Below are 17,913 nucleotides of genomic sequence, written 5' to 3'. Positions count from 1 at the left end.
TTAAATACAAAGCAGGTCTGGAGAGAAGCCAGATATAACCCAATTAAACATGGAAATTTAGTGCATAAAAAGGTGGCATCTCAAAAGTGTAAGGGCTTTGCTTTATAAATTAAGTAACCCACGCAGTGAAATGCACAGGCCTTAAGACTACAACTACATGAGCTCTGACAAATCTCTACACCTGCGCCACCGCCACTGCTCTCGACACAGCACATTCCCATCAGCTAGGACATTTCTGTGTCTCCTCCTCAGTTGATCCCTGCCACCCACCTTCCCTCAGAGGCAACTGCCACTCTGACTGGGAATTTCAGTAAGTGCTACTAGGATATATGTAAAATAAGACAAAATTGGATCCATGTGCTAGGATAAATTCCAAATGGCTGATTTACATGTAAAAAAAGAAACTATACAAACTAGAAGGCAATCTCATCTTTTAATACATTCCTCACCCCCAACCTATACTGTCCCCCTCAATGGCCCTTATTGCAGCACATCCTGGCTCAGGGCCTTTGCATGTGCTGTTGCCTCGAGCTGCAAGCCCTTACTCAGCCACCCCCATTGCTCCTGCTCACCCCTTGACGGAGCACGACCTGGGCAGTGTGGCCCTCAATTCAAATCACACATCCCACCCCCTGCTGGATTTCCCACACAGCAGTTAACTTGCAGCATACTACATATATATTTTCCTTATCTTGTAAACTCTGTCTCCCTGCCCTAGAACTCAACTGCTGGAAGACAGGGTTTTCTGTTTCTTTTGTTCAGTGTGGACTCCCCAGCGCCTAGAGGAGGTGCTCAATTACTTTTTGCTGAGAATGAAAGTGATGAAGGGGTTTCAGGGGGTGCTTTAGCGGGATGAAAGGACAGGGTCCAGGAGCTGAGTGGGGCAGCAGAACAGCACATGAGGGGACTGCAGGTGCGGGTGGGGACGACTGCTGAGGAATCCTGGCGCTGCTTTCTTCCAAATGTCCTGGGGGAGGTGAGGTGTTGGGGTGAGCAGTGTCAAGTTCTTGGCTTCCGTTTGAACCCTCTCTTCAGCTGCACAGCTTCTGCAGGGCCCCCTGGGCCTGAACCCAGCGCAGCCGCCACTGGGGCAGGGACAGGCCCTGGCAGAGCTCCTCAGAGAGGGCGGCCTGGCCTGGCTGCTCCCACCTGGGGAATGGCATGGCGTCAACGAGGAAAGGACTGACCCTCCAGACCCTCCCTGCAAAACCATGGCCTGCTCCTTCTCATCAGGCCCCCAGCTTGAGTCCTGACTTTTCTGTTTCCCACCCGCGGCACGTTCCCCTCTCACCAGTCCCCCACGATCCCCTGCAGCTCAGGGATTCGCTCCAGCGCCTGTTTCAGTAGCTTCTCCAGCCTCTTCAGAGCCTGCCCCAGGTTCTCTTTCTGCTGTTTTTCCTGGGATGCCTGGATCTGCAGCAGCTCTGAGGGTGAGAAAGCCAGGAGGCAGCTTTGAGTCCTCTGGCTCGCTGGTACCTTACAGCAATGAGTCCCCAATTCTCCAGTCCCCTAGTCTTGACCTCAGCAGCTCCCGCAAACCAATGATGAGTCTGTCTCCTTCTCTTCCCAGCCTGGAAGTCCCCTTCTGAGGGACTGCCCTTGAGATGAGGAACTGTCCCTCCTCCCAGGTCCTCATCTCAAGGGCAGTCCACCACCCCCAGCCCCGTCCAGGCCTCCTTCTGGATGCCTTCCTCCCTCCCCGTGAGAGCCCATCAATCTCCATGGCCTGTCCGCTCAGTCTCCTGAGCGTTTCTTCCTCTCCTCTGCTCCAGGCCTCAGTCTCCTGCTCTGGTTCACCCTCCGCACTACACCACAGTTATCTTCCTGAAGCCTAAATTTGATGCTCTCCCTCCTGTCTAGAACCCTCCAAGGTTCTCCAGTGCCCCCAAGGCAGAGTCCAAGCCCTTCAGCAGGTATTTGAGTTTCATGATGTGGCAAAGCCTGGCCGATTCCCAGGGCCCACAGTAGAGAGTATCTTTCCTCCTGGAGGCCCCTCCAACACTCTCGCCCCAAGGCTTCCTCCTCCGCCTGCTCTAGCTTCACCCTAGCGGTGCTTTCCTCTGGGACTGGGACTGGGCCTACCTCTCCATGTGCACAGAACAGGCCCAGCTCAGCAAGTGCAGACGAGCAGCGTGATCAGACAAGCTGGGCCTGAATCCTGACCCCATCCCATCCCTGCCCTGTGACCTTGATCACGACACTGGCTCTTTGTTCAGCTCCGTCTGCCGTCAGGTGGAATTACTGGGGCAGGGGACCAATGGGAGAACTCTGGGGATGGGACCCTTAGGGCTTGCTGAGAGGCTGAAGCTGGTGAGGGTGGGGGGATTAGGGTGATGGAGAAATTCAGGATGACTCCTGGGTTTCTGGGTGCAGCACTTGGATGAGGAGGGTGAGATAATTTAACAAGGAAGGAAACCAAGAAGAAGAGGAACAAAATTGTTTTTTGGAGTAGAGAGAACCAGGAGTTCCATGATAGATGTGTACAGTTCAAGATGCCCATGATTACAAGAAATATAAAATTAGCTGGGCGTGGGGTGCATGCCTGTGGTCCCAGCTACTCGGGAGGCTGAGGCAGGAGGATGGCTTGAGCCCAGGAGGTTGAGGCTGCAGTAAGCCAGGATGGCACCACTGCACTCCAGCCTGGGTGACAGAATGAGACCTTGTCTCAAAAAAACAAAAGCAAAAACAAAAAACACATGAGGTGGGCAGAGGGCGTGGTAGGCAGAGGCTGAGGTGGGCAGAGGCCGTGTGGGGTCTGGGGCTGCTCTCATTGCTCCTGCACACTGCTCCCTCCCCTTGTGAAGAAGTGGAGGGCAGGGAGCCCCAAACTCAGAGGCTTGAACAGTCTCTTCCTCCAGTGCTGCTGGCACTGCCGGTTCATTTCTCATCAATTCTCCTCTTCCATGTATTTATCCTTTCATTCTTTACTCTTTACTTCCATCTGGGGAAACCCCTGGGGTGGGGACCTTTCTCCTCACTCCCCATCAAGCCATCTGGGCTGGCACCTGGTAGACACCCAGTATTTGGTGAGTGAATCCAGGAATGAATGACTTCTCTGACCTTCAGTTTCCTCATCTGTAAACTGGGGTTCTTAAAAGTCCCTTTCCTCATCGTCATGACTCCAAGAGACTGTGTGTGTACACAGACAATGATGCTAATCACATTGGAGACACAGGGTGCTTACTGCATAGCAGGCAGTGTTCAGTGCCCTGTGTGGGTCCCCTGCCTCAATCTGCCCAGCACCTCGGTAAGATATTGCTTCATGCTTACTCCACTGAGGAGGAAGCTAAGGCACGGGGAGGCCACACAGCTAGGAAGAGACGGCAGAGAGGATTCCCAGGCTTTGAACTGCTGAGGTATACTATGTGACAGTGATGAATGAACACGTGGAAAGTCGACGGCAGTGTAGCTTAGTGGTTGGGAGCACAGACCCATTTCAGACCACCTGGATTCAAATTCCAGCTTTGCCATTTGGGCAACCTACTAACCTCTGTGTCTCAGTTCCCTTCTCTGTAGAATGGAGAGAACAGCAGCACTTACCTCATGGGACTGCCGTGCAGATGAAACAAGGGAGAATGTTTAAAGCCCTTAGCACACAATGGGCACTGCGTAAACAATGGGGTTGCTGGTAAGGACTCGTGGAGGCTGCTGGTAGTGGGAATGGGCGGGGAGGCTGGATGGGGTGGCAGGGCAGACCTACCCTGGGTGGGAGGGCCTGGCGGCAGGCTGGTCTTCATGTGGAGTAGATCCCAGCACCAGAGGCTCCGCTGGTCCTGCAGGAACAGAAGGTCCTGGCGAAGAGAGGCAGCCGCCGGCAGGAGCAGCTCCGAGGCCTGGAGGAGGAGGGAAGGACGGTCACCTGGGGTGGGGCTGGGGAGACAAGTCACAGGAGACGGGCACTCACCTTCCCTGGAGGCAGCCCCAGCTTGTGGCTCAGCGCTATGAAGCTGGAGCCCCTTGGGGATGCGGGGTGCAGCTGGTGGATGGATGGGAGGACCGTGGGCAGGGGCTTCAACCTACGGGCGGGGAGAAGTCTGGGTTGGGTGGGGACTGAGAGGAGGCCTTGGGTTCTGGAGGCTCTGGGGGCCCAGGAACTTCAAGGTGGGTCTGGGGACTAGGATGCCAAGACCAGGGCTGCTGACCCAAGGGTGAGGTCTGGCAGCCTGGGAACACTGGGGGTCTGGGGTTATCTTTTTTGAGGAGGTTCAGGGAGTGACAGTCACCCATGGCAGGGGATGCAGGGCAGGGGTGGGGCAGCCCCAGTCTCACTCTCCCGGCCTGTGCCGCAGCAGCGTGCCCAACAGAATGTGGGGCAAATGCCGGACTTCCTCCTCCAGACAGCGCAGCAGCTCCCTGCTCTGTGGTGCCACTGCCTCAGATGTAGGGACCACCTTTCGCTGGACCAGAGCTAGCACCTGTGGGGAAGGGGAGGGGTGGGTGGGGCATCACAAGTCCACCCAGCCCCATCCTGGCAGATCTAGCCCTACCCAGACCTCACCCCAACTCCCATCTCACCTCCCCCGGGCTCCGGCACAGGCGGGTCTTGCTGGCCGAGTTTCCCTTGATGAGCAGGCGGACCTGTTCCTGGGTCTCCTCCTGAGGAACCAGGATACCCTGAGACCCACTCCTCCCAGCTCCCAGCCTCAGTGCGCCTCTCTGCTTAGGTCCTGCTTCTGCCTGGGAGTCTCACCTGGGCTCTTGCCTAGGAGGCCCAGTTCTTAATTTTTAAGTGACGGCATTCTTTTTTTTTAAGTGATAGCATCTTGCTCTGTCACCCAGGCTGGAGTGCAGTGGTGTGATCATACCTCACTTCAGCCTTGAACTCCTGGGCTCAGATCCTCCCACCTCAGCCTCCCAAAGTGCTGGAACCACAGGCATGTGCTACCACACTGGGCTCAGGCCCAGTTCTTAGCCATAGTTTTCAAGCCTCCCCTCTGGCCCTCCACAAGGCCCTGGGCCTAGCCTCTCACCACCAGCTGGCGCCAGTGCAGGATCCGCTGCTGTTTGGCCTGTAGCTCCCTCAGCAGGAGCTGCCGATGCCCGGCTGCATTCTGCAGCTCCTGGCTCTGATCGTGCAGGGCCTTGAGCTCTGTCCACAGGCCACAGCGCCGAAGTCCCAGTATCAGCACCTGCCTGCAGGGCAAGTGGAGGAGAGCAAAGGAGAGAAGGGTGACTGAGCCACACAAGGGACCATAAACCAGGGAGAGACACTGCAGGGAGAGGAGGCAGAGATAGGAGCCACAGAGGCTGAAAAAGTCCAATGGGCTGAGACACTCAGAAGCGAGATGGCCTAGAGACCTCTGCTCGGAGAGCCCCCCACCTCTCACTGGATCCCAGGACGCGTCTCTCCACCTCCTCCACCAGGCCCTGGAGGCGCTGGGTCAAGACTTGCTGCTCCTTCAGGAGGGCGCTCCGCTGGGAGACCAGCACACCCACAGTCCGCCAGCCCTCCTGCAAGCGGGGTACAGAATCAGGGTACACCCAGGGCATGATCCATGGGTGAGGGGATTAAGGAAGTCTTGGAATGTGGTGGGGAGGCGAGCCCTGGGGTCACCTGGATGAGATGAACCATGGACGGCAGGGTCTGGCTGGAGTCTGACTGGTCCGGGGCCTGGGGTCTGGGGTGGGGGAAGAGCTGCTGAGGGAGCCGTGCTGTGGCCTTGCCTTGGTACTCGAGGGTGGCCAGTATCAGTCCTGCCACCCCACCAGGCAGTGGGTTTCAGTTCTACCCCATCAGCAGGTGGCTGGGCCAGGTCCTGAGGCTGTCCCAGCTCACCCACTCACATGGCCTTCCCCAACTGTGAGAATACCCTGCCCCACACCTGGATATCTCTGTATCGCCAAGCCCATCCCCACTGCACAGGGATCGAATCTCTGCCTCCCGCTCTGCAGCCAGGTGCTCCAAGGCAGCCAGGACGTGGCCTGGGGGGTGATTTGTCAGCAGCGTCTAGGGGGAGGGAGGGTGAAGTCAGGGCAGGATCGGGGCAGGGCTGTGAGCTGAGACCCCATGGGAATAGGGCTGTCATCAAGAGTTAGGTCCTGGCACCCTAAGTTTTGATCATGGGGCGGGAGGGTGTGGCTTTCCTGAGAGCCCTGCCCTCTCACCTCCACTGAGCTCAGCCACTGCTGGTACGAAGTGCCAAAGTGGTCATCATGAGGGGTTCTGTGGGGTTGGGTAAGCGGACAGAGAACGTTACAAGACACGTCAATTATCCTCTAGTTATCACCACCACCCTATAAGGTAGGGGCTGTCATCTTCCCTATGCCTGTTAGACTTGAGTTCCCCAATTATACCAACCTGCTGGCTTTGGGGCCTTTACATGGGTTGTTCATCTGGGACACTCTCTGGACCCTTCACCCCAGCTAAGCCTCCTCACCAGAGAACCTCTCCCCTCCCTGCCTTCTTAGCTGGGAAAGGCACTGCCTCTGGGTGCCCAGAGCCTCTCAGGCCTCCTCACTCCCGCAACAGCCCTGACCACCTGGCTGTCACTGTTTGTGATGAGAGACTGTCTCCTTCTATTCCCAGCCTGGAAGTCCCCTTCTACAGAACGTAGCCCAGAAGCTCAGTGTCTGAGGAATTAATAAATAAGAGACCCCCACTTAAAACCCAGGTTCTTTGCAGGGTCTCTGGGGGCTAGGGACACTCACGGGAGGCTGCCCCTCTTGGCCTGGGGAAGCAGGAGGTTCTGCAGGAACTGGGCCCGGAGGGTGCAGGCTGTTCGGACATCACGCTAGGGAGAAGAGGAGGAAGGGACCTGAGGGGGACCCTGGCATCTGCCTGACTCCAGGCTCCCTGCCCCTTCTCCCATGACCAGGACTCTTACCAGGACCACGGGCTCCAGGCCCAGAGCTGCCGACGTGAGGGATCCAAAGGTCACATCTACTTTGGCTTTCCTGGAGGGAGAAGTGCAGCTGGGGCTGGGGTCCCCGGGAGAACAGATGTCTGTGCCCCATCTCCTCTCACTGCCAGCAAGGCCGGTCAGAGGAATCACTAAGCCTAGATCTCAGGAGCTGTCTCCAGATTAGGCCACTGTCACCTCCCAGCTGGAATATTGCATTAGCCTCCCCACTGCTTTTGCTCCACGAGACTGTTTGCCACCCAGAAGTCAGTGATTCTGTTAAAACTGTAGGAAGATCATGTCCCTGCTCAGATCTGTCCAAAATAAGGTAATGTTTCCCCAGCGCATTCAGAATAACAATGGGCCCAGCGTGGTGGCTCATGCCTGTACCCCAGCGCTTTGGGAGGCTGAGGTAGGTGGATCACTTGAGGTCAGGAGTTCAAGGCCAGCCTGGACAACATGGTGAAACCCCGTCTCTACTAAAAATACAAAAATTAGTCGAGCACAGTGGCATGTGCCTATAATCCCAGCTACTGGGGAGGCTGAGGCAGGAGAATCGCTTGAACCCCAGAGGCAGAGGTTGCAGTGAGCCAAGATCATGCCACTGCACTCCAGCCTGGGCAACAGAGCCAGACTCTGTCTCAAAAAAACAAAACAAAACAAAACAAAAAAACCAAACCCAGAATAACAATGGTTAACAGGCACTTCTCTAAGCACTTCACATGATTTATTCCACCTAACGATCATGCCTACCCTATAAGCTTGGTATTAATATTATCCCCATTCCACAGATCTTAGAATCTGAGGCACATAGAAAGAAGTTAAATACCTTGCCCAAGGTCACCCAATTTTTTTTTTTTTTAAACAGAGTTTTGCTCTTGTCACCCAGGCTGGAGTGCAGTGGTGCAATCTAGGCTCACTGCAACCTCCTTTTCCTGGGTTCAAGTGATTCTCCTGCCTCAGCTTCCTGAGTAGCTGGGACTACAGGCATGTGCCACCACACTCGACTAATTTTTGTATCTTTTAGTAGGGACGGGGTTTCACTATGTTGGCCAGGCTGGTCTCGAACTCCTGACCTCAAGTAATCCGCCTGCCTCGGCCTCCCAAAGTGCTGGGATTACAGGTGTGGGCCACCATGCCCAGCCTAAGGTCACCCAATTTTAAGTGGCCAAGCCAGGGCATGAACCAGTGTCAGGGTAAAATCGCAACGCATCATCCACAGTTCTCTGTCCACTCCTTCGACCTCACCTCCTCAGGTTCTCGGTCTTGCCTGAGAAACTCGAGCTGACATTGGCCTCCTGGCTGCTCTTCCTGCATGCTGAGCACACCACCTCTGCTCTTGCTATTCCTTCTCCACAGAAATTCCTCTTCCAACTCAATGTCCCCTCCTCAGAGGCCTTCGCTGACCACCCTCGCTAGGGCAGCATCTCCCTCTCCCTTCTATGATAGGCTTTTCTTCACAGCACTCATCTCTACCAGAAATGATAGGGTCTGTTTGGTTCCTACTTTACTATCTGTCTTCTCTGTGTCACAGCATAAGCTCCAGGAGGGCAGGGACATGTTCTCTGTTTGTGGCTGTTTCCCCAGGGCTGGTGTTCTAGGTATACAGGTGGTATCATTCTAGGCACTGAAAATACAGGTGACTGAGATGACAAAACCTCCTGGCCTCATGGACATTCCATCCTAATGGTTCCAGAATTCTGGAACCCAAGAAGGGATCAGGGCAGAGCCCTGAGGTCTCTAAGAGAATGTCTGGCCACCCAGCCTGGTGAGGGTGGGTCCCTGAGGCCCACCTCTCCATGTCCTGCAGGCGCCTCAGTTGATTCTGCAGCCGCTGCATGGGATCTCGGAGCCTATGCTGCTGTCTTTGCATGGCCCCAGCTTGGGCCCGGAGGAGGAGAGCTCGACGCTGGGTGTCTTGAGTGTGCTGACGTGCCTGCTCCATGGCCATGTCTGTGGGAGGAACAGGGGTGGCCATCAGCACCTTTCCCGCCCCACATTCTGGTGCCCATCTTCTGGCCCCATGGCTCACCCTGAGCCTCAGTATCTCGCTCCATCAGCTCCAGGCTCTGGTCGAGTTCCTGGATTTCTGCCCGCAGGCGGGTCACAGCAGCTTCCAGCTCTAGCTTCTGACGGACCTGGGAGGATCAGATTCAGGGTCAGATGGTCTGATCGGGGCTCAGCCTGGCCTGTCTTTTGGGGGTACCAGGCTCCTCAACTGGTGGCAGAGGGTTTTTGCTCAGCAGTTTCTGTGTCTGACACAGAAGCATTAGGGTATTGGCTCCCTCCCTCCTTCCTCCTAGGATTGTCTTACCCACACTTCCAGCCTGTTTCCTGTCTGTGCTGGTGACAACCACATCTTTGTCCCAGTACTGATCTCTTCCCGGAGCCCTGCACCTAGAAGTCCCAAGGCCTCCTGGAAGCCTCCCCTTAGGTGTCATATGAGCCCCTTGCACCCATTGGGTCCCACACTGGCCTCAGCATCTCTCCCATACCTGTCCCATCATCTCTTCTCACCAGCTTTGATGCCACATATCCATGTCCCACCTCTCTGCGCCCAGCTAATTAATGCTCTTTATTTATTTTTTTCTTTTTTTGAGATAGAGTCTCGCTCTATTGCCCAGGCTGGAGTGCAGTGGTGCGATCTCAGCTCACTGCAACCTCTGCCTCCCAGGTTCAAGCGATTCTCCTGCCTCAGCCTCCCAAGTAGCTAGGATTACAGGCGTGTGCCACCACGCGTGGCTAATTTTTTATTTTTATTAGAGACAGGGCTTCACCATGTTGGCCAGGCTGGTCTCGAACTCCTGACCTCAGGTGATCCGCCTCCCAAACCACATCTTTGTCCCAGTACTGATCTCTTCCTGGAGCCCTCAGGTGATCTCATCACCTGAGATGAGGCCTCAGGTGAGCCTCCCAAAGTGCTGGGATTACAGGTGTGAGCCACTGCACCTGGCTGAGCTAATGCTGTCTCCACTGGACTTTAAGCCCTATGAAGATGGAGATCAAGGCTGTCTTGTGACCCATTGTCCCCAGCATCACCCAGCACCTGGTTGGGCTTAGAGCAGAAGATCTACAAGTCATTTTTCGGATGAAAGAGAATCTTGTAGCATATGCTTCTCACCTGTGGACTGTCCTGGTGGCCATACCTAGGAAAACGAGGCCAGAGTCAGCGGATGAGTGGGGCTTCCAGGGGGGAGGGCAATAGGTGTGATGCTGTGGTGGGGACAGGGCTAAATGGGAGTGGGGAAGACAGGAGGGGATAGCTTTAAGAAGCAGTTACCAGAGTAAGTTTCCCCGGATCTTCTTGACAGTCCTACAGTGCAGAGGCAGAAAGAGGAGTTACTATGGGCCTCACCTGTGCCCCCTCCCCTGCTCTAGCCCAGCTTACCTCTGACTGTGCACATGCTGCAAGATGTAGGCCCAGATGTCAGCCCCCTGGCCCAGACACAACCTGTGGGGACAGTGTGTAAGCATATGCCTGGGGCAGCACACAGGGTGTGTGATCCTCATTCCTAGGGTGATGGTGGTAGGGAGTTTTTACTAGGGAGTTCTCACTTCTTGAGGAGGGAAGGCCCAAACTTTTTTTTTTTTTTTTTTTTTTTTTAAGAGACAGTCTCGCTCTGTCGCAGTGGTACGATCATAGCTCCTTGCAGCCTCAACCTCCTGGGCTCATGCGATCCTCCCACCTCAGCCTCCAGAGTAGCTAGGACTACAGGCAGGCACCACTACACCCGGATAATTGGTAAAACATTTTTTTTGTAGGGACTGGATGTTTGCACGAAGTGTGGTGTTATTCTCATTCCCTGGGAAGGCGGGTGGTGGGGGAGCGCGGGAGAGGCGGGTGCTCCCTTTCTCCTGGGAGAGGGTTATCCCGTCACATCCAGAGGTGGAGGTGGGGGATGTACTGCCAGGAAGTGCCATCTCATGACCAGACGTGGGGCATCACTCCTACAGCTTCAATCCCTGATGGGGTGGCCACGGCTAACTCCTGAGTGTCCTTCTTGGTTAGGTTAAGGGGGGGAGGGGAGGTGCTGCGGGGACAGCCTCACTCTGGAGATCCTATTTCCATAAGGAGCGAGGTCTTAGCTAACTCGTGGAGGATCCTCACCAGTGCTAGGGACCTCACTCTGGGGAGCCTCCCAGGGTAGGGAGCCCTCAGTAACTCGGGTCACTCTCGATGGGGAATGGGGGGGGTCGAGTCCTCAATGAGGGGTGGAGTTCTCACTCCCGGAGACTCAATCTCCAGGGTGGGGAGTCCTCACTCCAGGAGCGGTCCTCACCTGCGCAGCGTCGATTCCGGGGCCCGGGCCGCCACGGGCACCCCCATCTCTTCGACCGCCCAGCAACCCAGTTCCCGCGCTTCCTGCGCTAGCTCCATGACAGCGCCGCGGCGGCGACACCGCCTCCCTCAGCCTCTTCAAGTGTGGCGCCCGCCTCTGACGTCACGGGCGCGCCAACAGTGACGTCATCTATTGCCGGGCAGACAGCGGGCTCCGGCGCTGCATAGTAATCTTAGCGCGGTCAGGCTGGGTCTTGCAGCGCTCACTCTTCCCAGGTGGGTCTCCTTGAGTGGAAATGAAAAGGGCGTGGAGAGACTGCAGCCCCGCCCGCCTTCCCTCGTTCTCCCGCTCACTACCAGCTAAACCGAAAGAGGCAAAACAGTCCTTGATGCTTCCATTTATTTTCTTTTTCTTCTTTTAACTAAACACTTTTATTTTAATAGAGATGGGATCTCACTTGTTGCCCAGGCTAGTCTCAGCTTCTGGGCTCTTGAACTCCTGGGCTCAAGCGATCCTCCTGCCTCGGCCTCCCAAAATGTTGGGATTACAGGCGTGAGCCACCACGCTCACCCCCTTTATTTTCTTGACAAAATGGGACTTGCGTCCTAGGAGGACTGGAACCAGGCAATGAGATCCTGGACTTACTGCTCTTTGATTTCAGAAACAGGTGTCTCATGTCTGAGTGGAGGGTAGGGGCAGAGAGCATGACCCTAACATTTCCCTGGCATGCGTTTTCCCATTCATTCGTGCTTACCATTCCATAAACTCAGGGAGCTGACCCTGTGCTGGGTGATGCTGGGGACACCATGGTGACCACGACAGCCCTGGTCCCTATTGTACGGAGCTCACAGTTGAGTGGGGAGACAGACGCACCACCAGGTAGGGATGGTAAAAATAAGCAGCAGGGGTGGGGTCAATTTGGGACACAGCAGGTGTGAGAGGTCTGCGGGATGCCCCAGAAAGTAGTAGGGCTGGAGTTCTGGAGAGCCCACTGGGCCAAGACAGAGAGCTGGATGCGCTGTGGGCGTCAGTATGAGACCCAAAGGAGAGGAAGACAGGCCCTGAGGAATGGCAGCATTTAGGGACCTTTCACTCAATGTGTTTGCCTAGGCCACCACTTTGTCCTTGGTGTCTGGTTCAGAGCCTGGCTTTCGAAATAGTTGTTGAATTAGGCCAGGCATGGTGGCTCATGCCTGTAATCCCAGCAATGGGGAGGCTGAGGTGGACGAATCATTTGAGGTCAGGAGTTCGAGACCAGCCTGGCCAACATGGTGAAACTCTGTGTCTACTAAAAATACAAAAATTAGCTGGGCATGGTGGCTTGCGCCTGTAGTCCCAGCTACTCAGGAGGCTGAGGCAGGAGAATCACTTGAACCCAGGAGGTAGAGGTTGCAGTGAGCCAAGGTCATGCCACTGCATTCCAGCCTGGGTGACAGAGCAAGACTCTGTCTCAAAAATAAATAAATAAATAGTTTTTGAGTCAGCAAATGGGGGAAAGATGGTGGGGTGAGACTAGAGCTGGGTACCCAGGGAGGAGGCTGGAGCAGGATGAGGGGTAGAGGGTGAGGACAGTGCTGGGCCAGAGTGGGGCTGTGGGGCAGGGAGGAGGAGGCTGAGTAAATGGGTCATAAGTTTGATGAACTGCAGGGAGGGAGGGGATTCAGGGTGACGCTCAGGACTCTGGCCTGGGGATTGGATGGGGTGGACTTTGAAACAGGGACCTCTGAGGAAGAGCTGTTTTGGGAGAAATGCTGAGGACAGTGTGGAGTCTCGGGAGTGTGAGAAGCCAGGGAGACATCCAAGGGGCAGCTCAGGTCTCTGACCTAGGGGACAATGATCACCACTGAGATAGGTTTGCAGGAGAAGCAGAAGCCAGCTTCAAACACCTCTCGAGGATTGAGAGGCAGAAGAAAGTGCCATGGGCTGATGCGATCCAGGTGGGCTTCCTGGAGGAAGGATTGCCAGCTGTGACTTCTGGATGTCTGGTTTCTCAACAGCCACCATTTCCCCCAAATATGCCCATTCTTCTGCCTGTGTAGAGATTTTTTTGCTATTTAAAAAAAAATCAATTAGACACCACATCTGCCATGGGTCTATGAGCTTTTCAGGGGGCTCCGAACATTTTTTTTTTTTTTTTGAGACGGAGTCTCGCTCTGTCGCCCAGGCTGGAGTGCAGTGGCGCGATCTCGGCTCACTGCAAGCTCCGCCTCCCGGGTTCACGCCATTCTCCTGCCTCAGCCTCCCGAGTAGCTGGGACTACGGGCGCCCGCTACCACGCCCGGCTAATTTTTTGTATTTTTAGTAGAGACGGGGTTTCACCGTGTTAGCCAGGATGGTCTCGATCTCCTGACCTCGTGATCCACCCGCCTCGGCCTCCCAAAGTGCTGGGATTACAGGCGTGAGCCACCGCGCCCGGCCGGCTCTGAACATTTTTGAGACCTTTAAAACATATTAAGAGAATGAGGTTGGGTGCAGTGGCCTGTGCCTATAATCCCATCACTTTGGCAGGCTGAGGCGGGAGGATTGCTCGAGCCTAGGAGTTTGAAACCAGTCTGGGCAACATACAGAGACCTCATCTCTAAAAAAAAAAAATTTTTTTTAAGTTAGGTGGGTGTGGTGGCACATGCTCGTGGTCCCAGTTACTTGGGAGGCTGAGGCTGATGTGGGAAGACTGCTTGAGCCAAGGAGTTCAGAGGCTACAGTGAGCTAGGATTCTGCCACTGCACTCCAGCCTGGGCAACAGAGCAAGACCCTGTCTAAAAAAAAAACAAAGAATGAAAAGATGAGTCACAGACTAGGAGAAAATATTTGCAAAACACTTAGAAAGGAATATCTGAAATACATAAATAACTCTTAAAACAACAATAATTGGTTGACCACAGTGGCTCACACCTATAATTCCAGCACTTTGGGAGACCCGGGTGGGAGGATTGTTTGAGCTCAGGAGTTTGAGACCAGCCTGGGCAATACAGCAAGACCCCATCTTTACACAAGAAAAAGAAATTAGCCAGGCATGGTGGTGTCTGCCTGTAGTCCCAGGTTCTCGGGAGGCTGAGGCGGGAGGATGGCTTGAGCGCAGAAGTTTGAGGCTGCAGTGAGCTGTGATTATGCCACTGCACTCCAGCCTGGGTGACACAGCAAGACCTTGTCTCAAAAAACAAAGCAGGAAAAAACAAAAAAACAAAAAAACAAACAAACAAAAAGCAGGCCGGGCACGGTGGCTCATGCCTGTAATCCCAGCACTTTGGGAGGCCGAGGCAGGTGGATTACTTGAGGTCAGGAGTTGGAGACCAGCCTGGCCAACATGGTGAAACCCTGTCTTTACTAAAAATACAAAAATTAGCTGAGTATGGTGGCGGGCACCTGTAATCACAGCTATTCAGAAGGCTGAGGCATGAGAATCGCTTGAACCTGGGAGGCAGAGGTTGCAGTAAGCCAAGATCGCGCCACCGCAACCCCAGCCTGGGCAACAGAGTGAGACTCAGTCTCAAAGAAAAGAAAAAACAAAACGAAACAAAGAAAAGAAACCAGCTATGTAAGCATTCTACTTTTAAAGGGTATGAGCTCTTCTTTTCCACACACTTTATGAACTGGCATACTTTTGTTACTTTTTTGGTTCATTACCAGCATGTTAGTAAGCTTTGGCAGAAACATAAGATCAGTTTTCCTAAGAAACTGTTTTTAACCTATTGGCTATCCACATTTTTTTTTTTTTAGACAGAGCCTTGCTCTGTTGCCCAGGCTGGAGGGCGGTGGTGCAATCTCGGCTCACTGCAACCTCTACCTCCCAGGTTCAAGCAATTCTTCTGCCTCAGCCTCCCGAGTAGCTGGGATGACAGGCGTGTGCCACTACGCCTGGCTAATTTTTGTACTTTTAGTAGAGATGCAGTTTCACCATGTTGGCCAGGCTGGTCTCAAACTCTTGATCTCAGGTGATCTGCCTGCCTTGGCCTCCCAAAGTGTTGGGATTATAGGTGTGAGCCACCACACCTGGCCTGGCTATCTACATTCTATTTCATGTATGATGTGGTTGTATATTTACACGTTTGAACCAATGGTAGTAGGTTATCAGAACATATTAGTGCCACTAAGTTGGTATACAACCCCCACTGCTAAATTTGACTGGCTTAAAAAATGTGTGATGGGCAATGTATTAACCCATTTTCATACTGCTATGAAGAAATACCCAAGAATGGGTAATTTATAAAGAAAACGAGGTTTAATGGACTCACAGTGGAGCATAGGTACGTCTTACATGGCTGCAGGCAAGAAAGCATGTGCGTGGAACTGCCCTTTATAAAAATCAGATCTCATGAGACTTATTCAAGATCACGAGAACGGCATGGGAAAAACCCACCCCCATGCTGGGGGTCCTTCCCACGACACGTGAGGATTATGGGAGCTACAGTTCAAGATGAGATTTGGGTGGCGACACAGCCAAACCGTATCGGGCAAAGAGTGTGGTCATGGTGGGCTGTTGTGGGTCTTGGGTGCCTGGCATCTGAGTTCTCTCTCTCTGTCTGGGAGGCCATCATCTCTCCAGATAAAACTCTCCTCACACTCTCAAGGGAGATGGCAGTCACAGAATCTCACAGCCTCCCTTGTAGCCAGGGCTCCAGCCCAGCCTATCTGGTTTTTCTTTTCTTTTCTTTTTTTTTTTGAGATGGAGTTTCACTCTGTTGCCAAGGCTGGAGTACAGTGGCGCAATCTCGGCTCACTGCAACCTCCGCCTCCTGGGTTCAAGCAATTCTCCTGCCTCAGCCTCTCTAGTAGCTGGGACTACAGGCACGTGCCACCATGCCCAGCTGATTTTTGTATTTTTAGTAGACACAGGATTTCGCCATGTTGGCCAGGCTGGTCTTGAACTCCTGACCTTAAGTGATCCACCCGCCTCAGCCTCCCAAAGTGCTGGGATTACAGATGTGGGCCACCGTGCCTGCCCTGTTTTAACCTAGTTGTTCCTACACCTGATTCATTCTTATTTCTTTTTTCGGTAAGTGGACACATTTTATCGAAAGACTCAAATACCTCTTAAATTATCAAGAATATAATTGCAGACCAGAAAACAATAAAGATTGGATAATAAAGACTTGTAAAAAAAATAATGGCCACTTCCACTTCTAAAAATGGAGGAATAGGGACCAGATGAAATATCCTGAAACAATTTAAAAATGGGACAAAGTGTAGGCAACATTAGACTTGAAGACATTGGTTCTTAGGCAACAAAAGACCATGGTCTCTTAGAAAAGGAAAATGAGGTGAGCCCTAAGATTGCCCTAGCTTACTGCCTGGAAAAAGTTTCCAGGCCTAGGGCAAGGAGGGGGGACCTGGTTGGAGCCCGCAGTCTCACCAGGTTGGGGTAATGGAGCTAAGAGTCCAGAGAAGCTGAGGCAGGGTTCACAGGGCAGGGTACTGGAGAGGAGGGAACAGTACAGGGAGAGAACTCCAGAGATCTGCAGAGGATCCCCTCAAGTGGTCAGTGGAGTGCTGACAAATACATAAATAGATGTGGGTGAGGAAATTATCTGAGGGTGGAGAAAGTGCCATCAGAAAATATTAGAGGGAACAATCTCCAGAGCCCACAGAGGGCCACGGAAAGTGGATGTTCATAATCCTGTGGGCACTGGGTAGAGGAGCTGGCCTCAGCAGCAGCAAAAGGTGAGCGCTAGACCAGCAGTCCCCAACCTTTTGCGCATCAGGGACTGGTTTCATGGAAGACAATTTTTCCACAGTCTGGGGGATGGAGGGTGGGAGCAGTGGATGGTTTCGGGATGAAACTGTTCCACTTCAGGTCGTGAGGCATTATATTCTCTGTCTCTCTCTCTCTCTTTTTTTTTCTTCCCTGTTTTTTTTTTTTTGAGGTGAAGTCTCCCTCTTTCACCCAGGCTGGAGTGCAGTGGCCCGATCTCGGCTCAGCACAATCTTTGCCTCCGGGGTTCAAGCGATTCTACTGCCTCAGCCTCCTGAGTAGCTGGGATTACAGGCGCCCGCTACCATGCCCAGCTAATTTTTGTATTTTTAGTAGAGACGGGGTTTCACCATGTTGGCCAGGCTGGTCTTGAACTCCTGACCTTAAGTGATCAGCCCATCTCAGCCTCCCAAAGTGCTAGGATTACAGGTGTGAGCCACCATGCCCCGCCTAAGCATTAGATTCTCATAAGGAGTGCGCAATCTAGATCCTTCATATGCACAGTTCACAATAGGGTTTGCGCTCCTGTAAGAATCTAATGCCGCTCCTGATCTGGCAGGAGGTGGAGCTCAGGCAGTGATGCTCACCCATGCGCCACTCACCTCCTGCTGTGCAGCCTGGTTTCTAACAGGCCATGGACTTGTATTGGTTCACGGCTTGGGGTTTGGAGACCCCTGCCCCTGCCCTAGATGAAATACTTCTCTGATGCTGACTAACCAACCATGCTTAAAAGCAAGGCCCAAAAGGATCAAGCTATTATTTAGCTGCATTCCAGAACAAAATTCAAGAATATTTATAGAGATTTAAAAAATCCAGCATCCAACACTGTAAAATTAACAATATCTGACATCAGTAAAAAATTATAAGGCAATGGCCGGGCGCGGTGGCTCATGCCTGTAATCCCAGCACTTTGGGCGGTTGAGGTGGGAGGAATGTTTGAGGCTAGGAATTTGAGACCAACCTGGGCACCACAGCAAGACCTTGTCTCTATTAAAAATTAAAAAAAATTAGCCAGGCATGGTGGTGCACGCTTGTAGTCCCATCTACTTGGGGGCTTGAAACAGGAGGATCAGTTGAGCCTGGGAGGTTGAGGCTTCAGTGAGCT

General features: G+C 53.4%; 1 protein-coding gene across 3 annotated transcripts in view; it reads right to left on the bottom strand.

The window, feature by feature from the left end:
- Positions 1-414: 414 nt before the first annotated feature.
- Positions 415-17,913, bottom strand: part of HAUS5 (HAUS augmin like complex subunit 5) — a 49,443-nt gene continuing 31,944 nt past the window's right edge. The window contains exons 2-20 of one of the 3 annotated variants that reach the window (XM_016934039.3): positions 11,120-11,403; positions 10,228-10,290; positions 10,120-10,152; positions 9,961-9,985; positions 8,872-8,977; positions 8,633-8,792; positions 6,825-6,894; positions 6,649-6,731; positions 6,106-6,163; positions 5,823-5,947; positions 5,555-5,618; positions 5,321-5,451; positions 4,971-5,133; positions 4,516-4,596; positions 4,270-4,415; positions 3,905-4,016; positions 3,701-3,833; positions 1,292-1,424; positions 415-1,149 (exon numbers count right to left, since the gene is read on the bottom strand). In XM_016934039.3, coding sequence (XP_016789528.2) covers positions 1,032-1,149; positions 1,292-1,424; positions 3,701-3,833; positions 3,905-4,016; positions 4,270-4,415; positions 4,516-4,596; positions 4,971-5,133; positions 5,321-5,451; positions 5,555-5,618; positions 5,823-5,947; positions 6,106-6,163; positions 6,649-6,731; positions 6,825-6,894; positions 8,633-8,792; positions 8,872-8,977; positions 9,961-9,985; positions 10,120-10,152; positions 10,228-10,290; positions 11,120-11,217 — 1,902 coding nt within the window. In that variant the 5' untranslated portion in view covers positions 11,218-11,403 and the 3' untranslated portion in view covers positions 415-1,031. 3 annotated transcript variants of the gene reach the window in all.

This window comes from Pan troglodytes, chromosome 20 (genome assembly GCF_028858775.2).
Source record: "Pan troglodytes isolate AG18354 chromosome 20, NHGRI_mPanTro3-v2.0_pri, whole genome shotgun sequence".
NCBI classification, from domain to species: domain Eukaryota; kingdom Metazoa; phylum Chordata; class Mammalia; order Primates; family Hominidae; genus Pan; species Pan troglodytes.
Note: the sequence above shows the minus strand (reverse complement) of the source record. Positions and strands in the feature narration are given on the sequence as shown.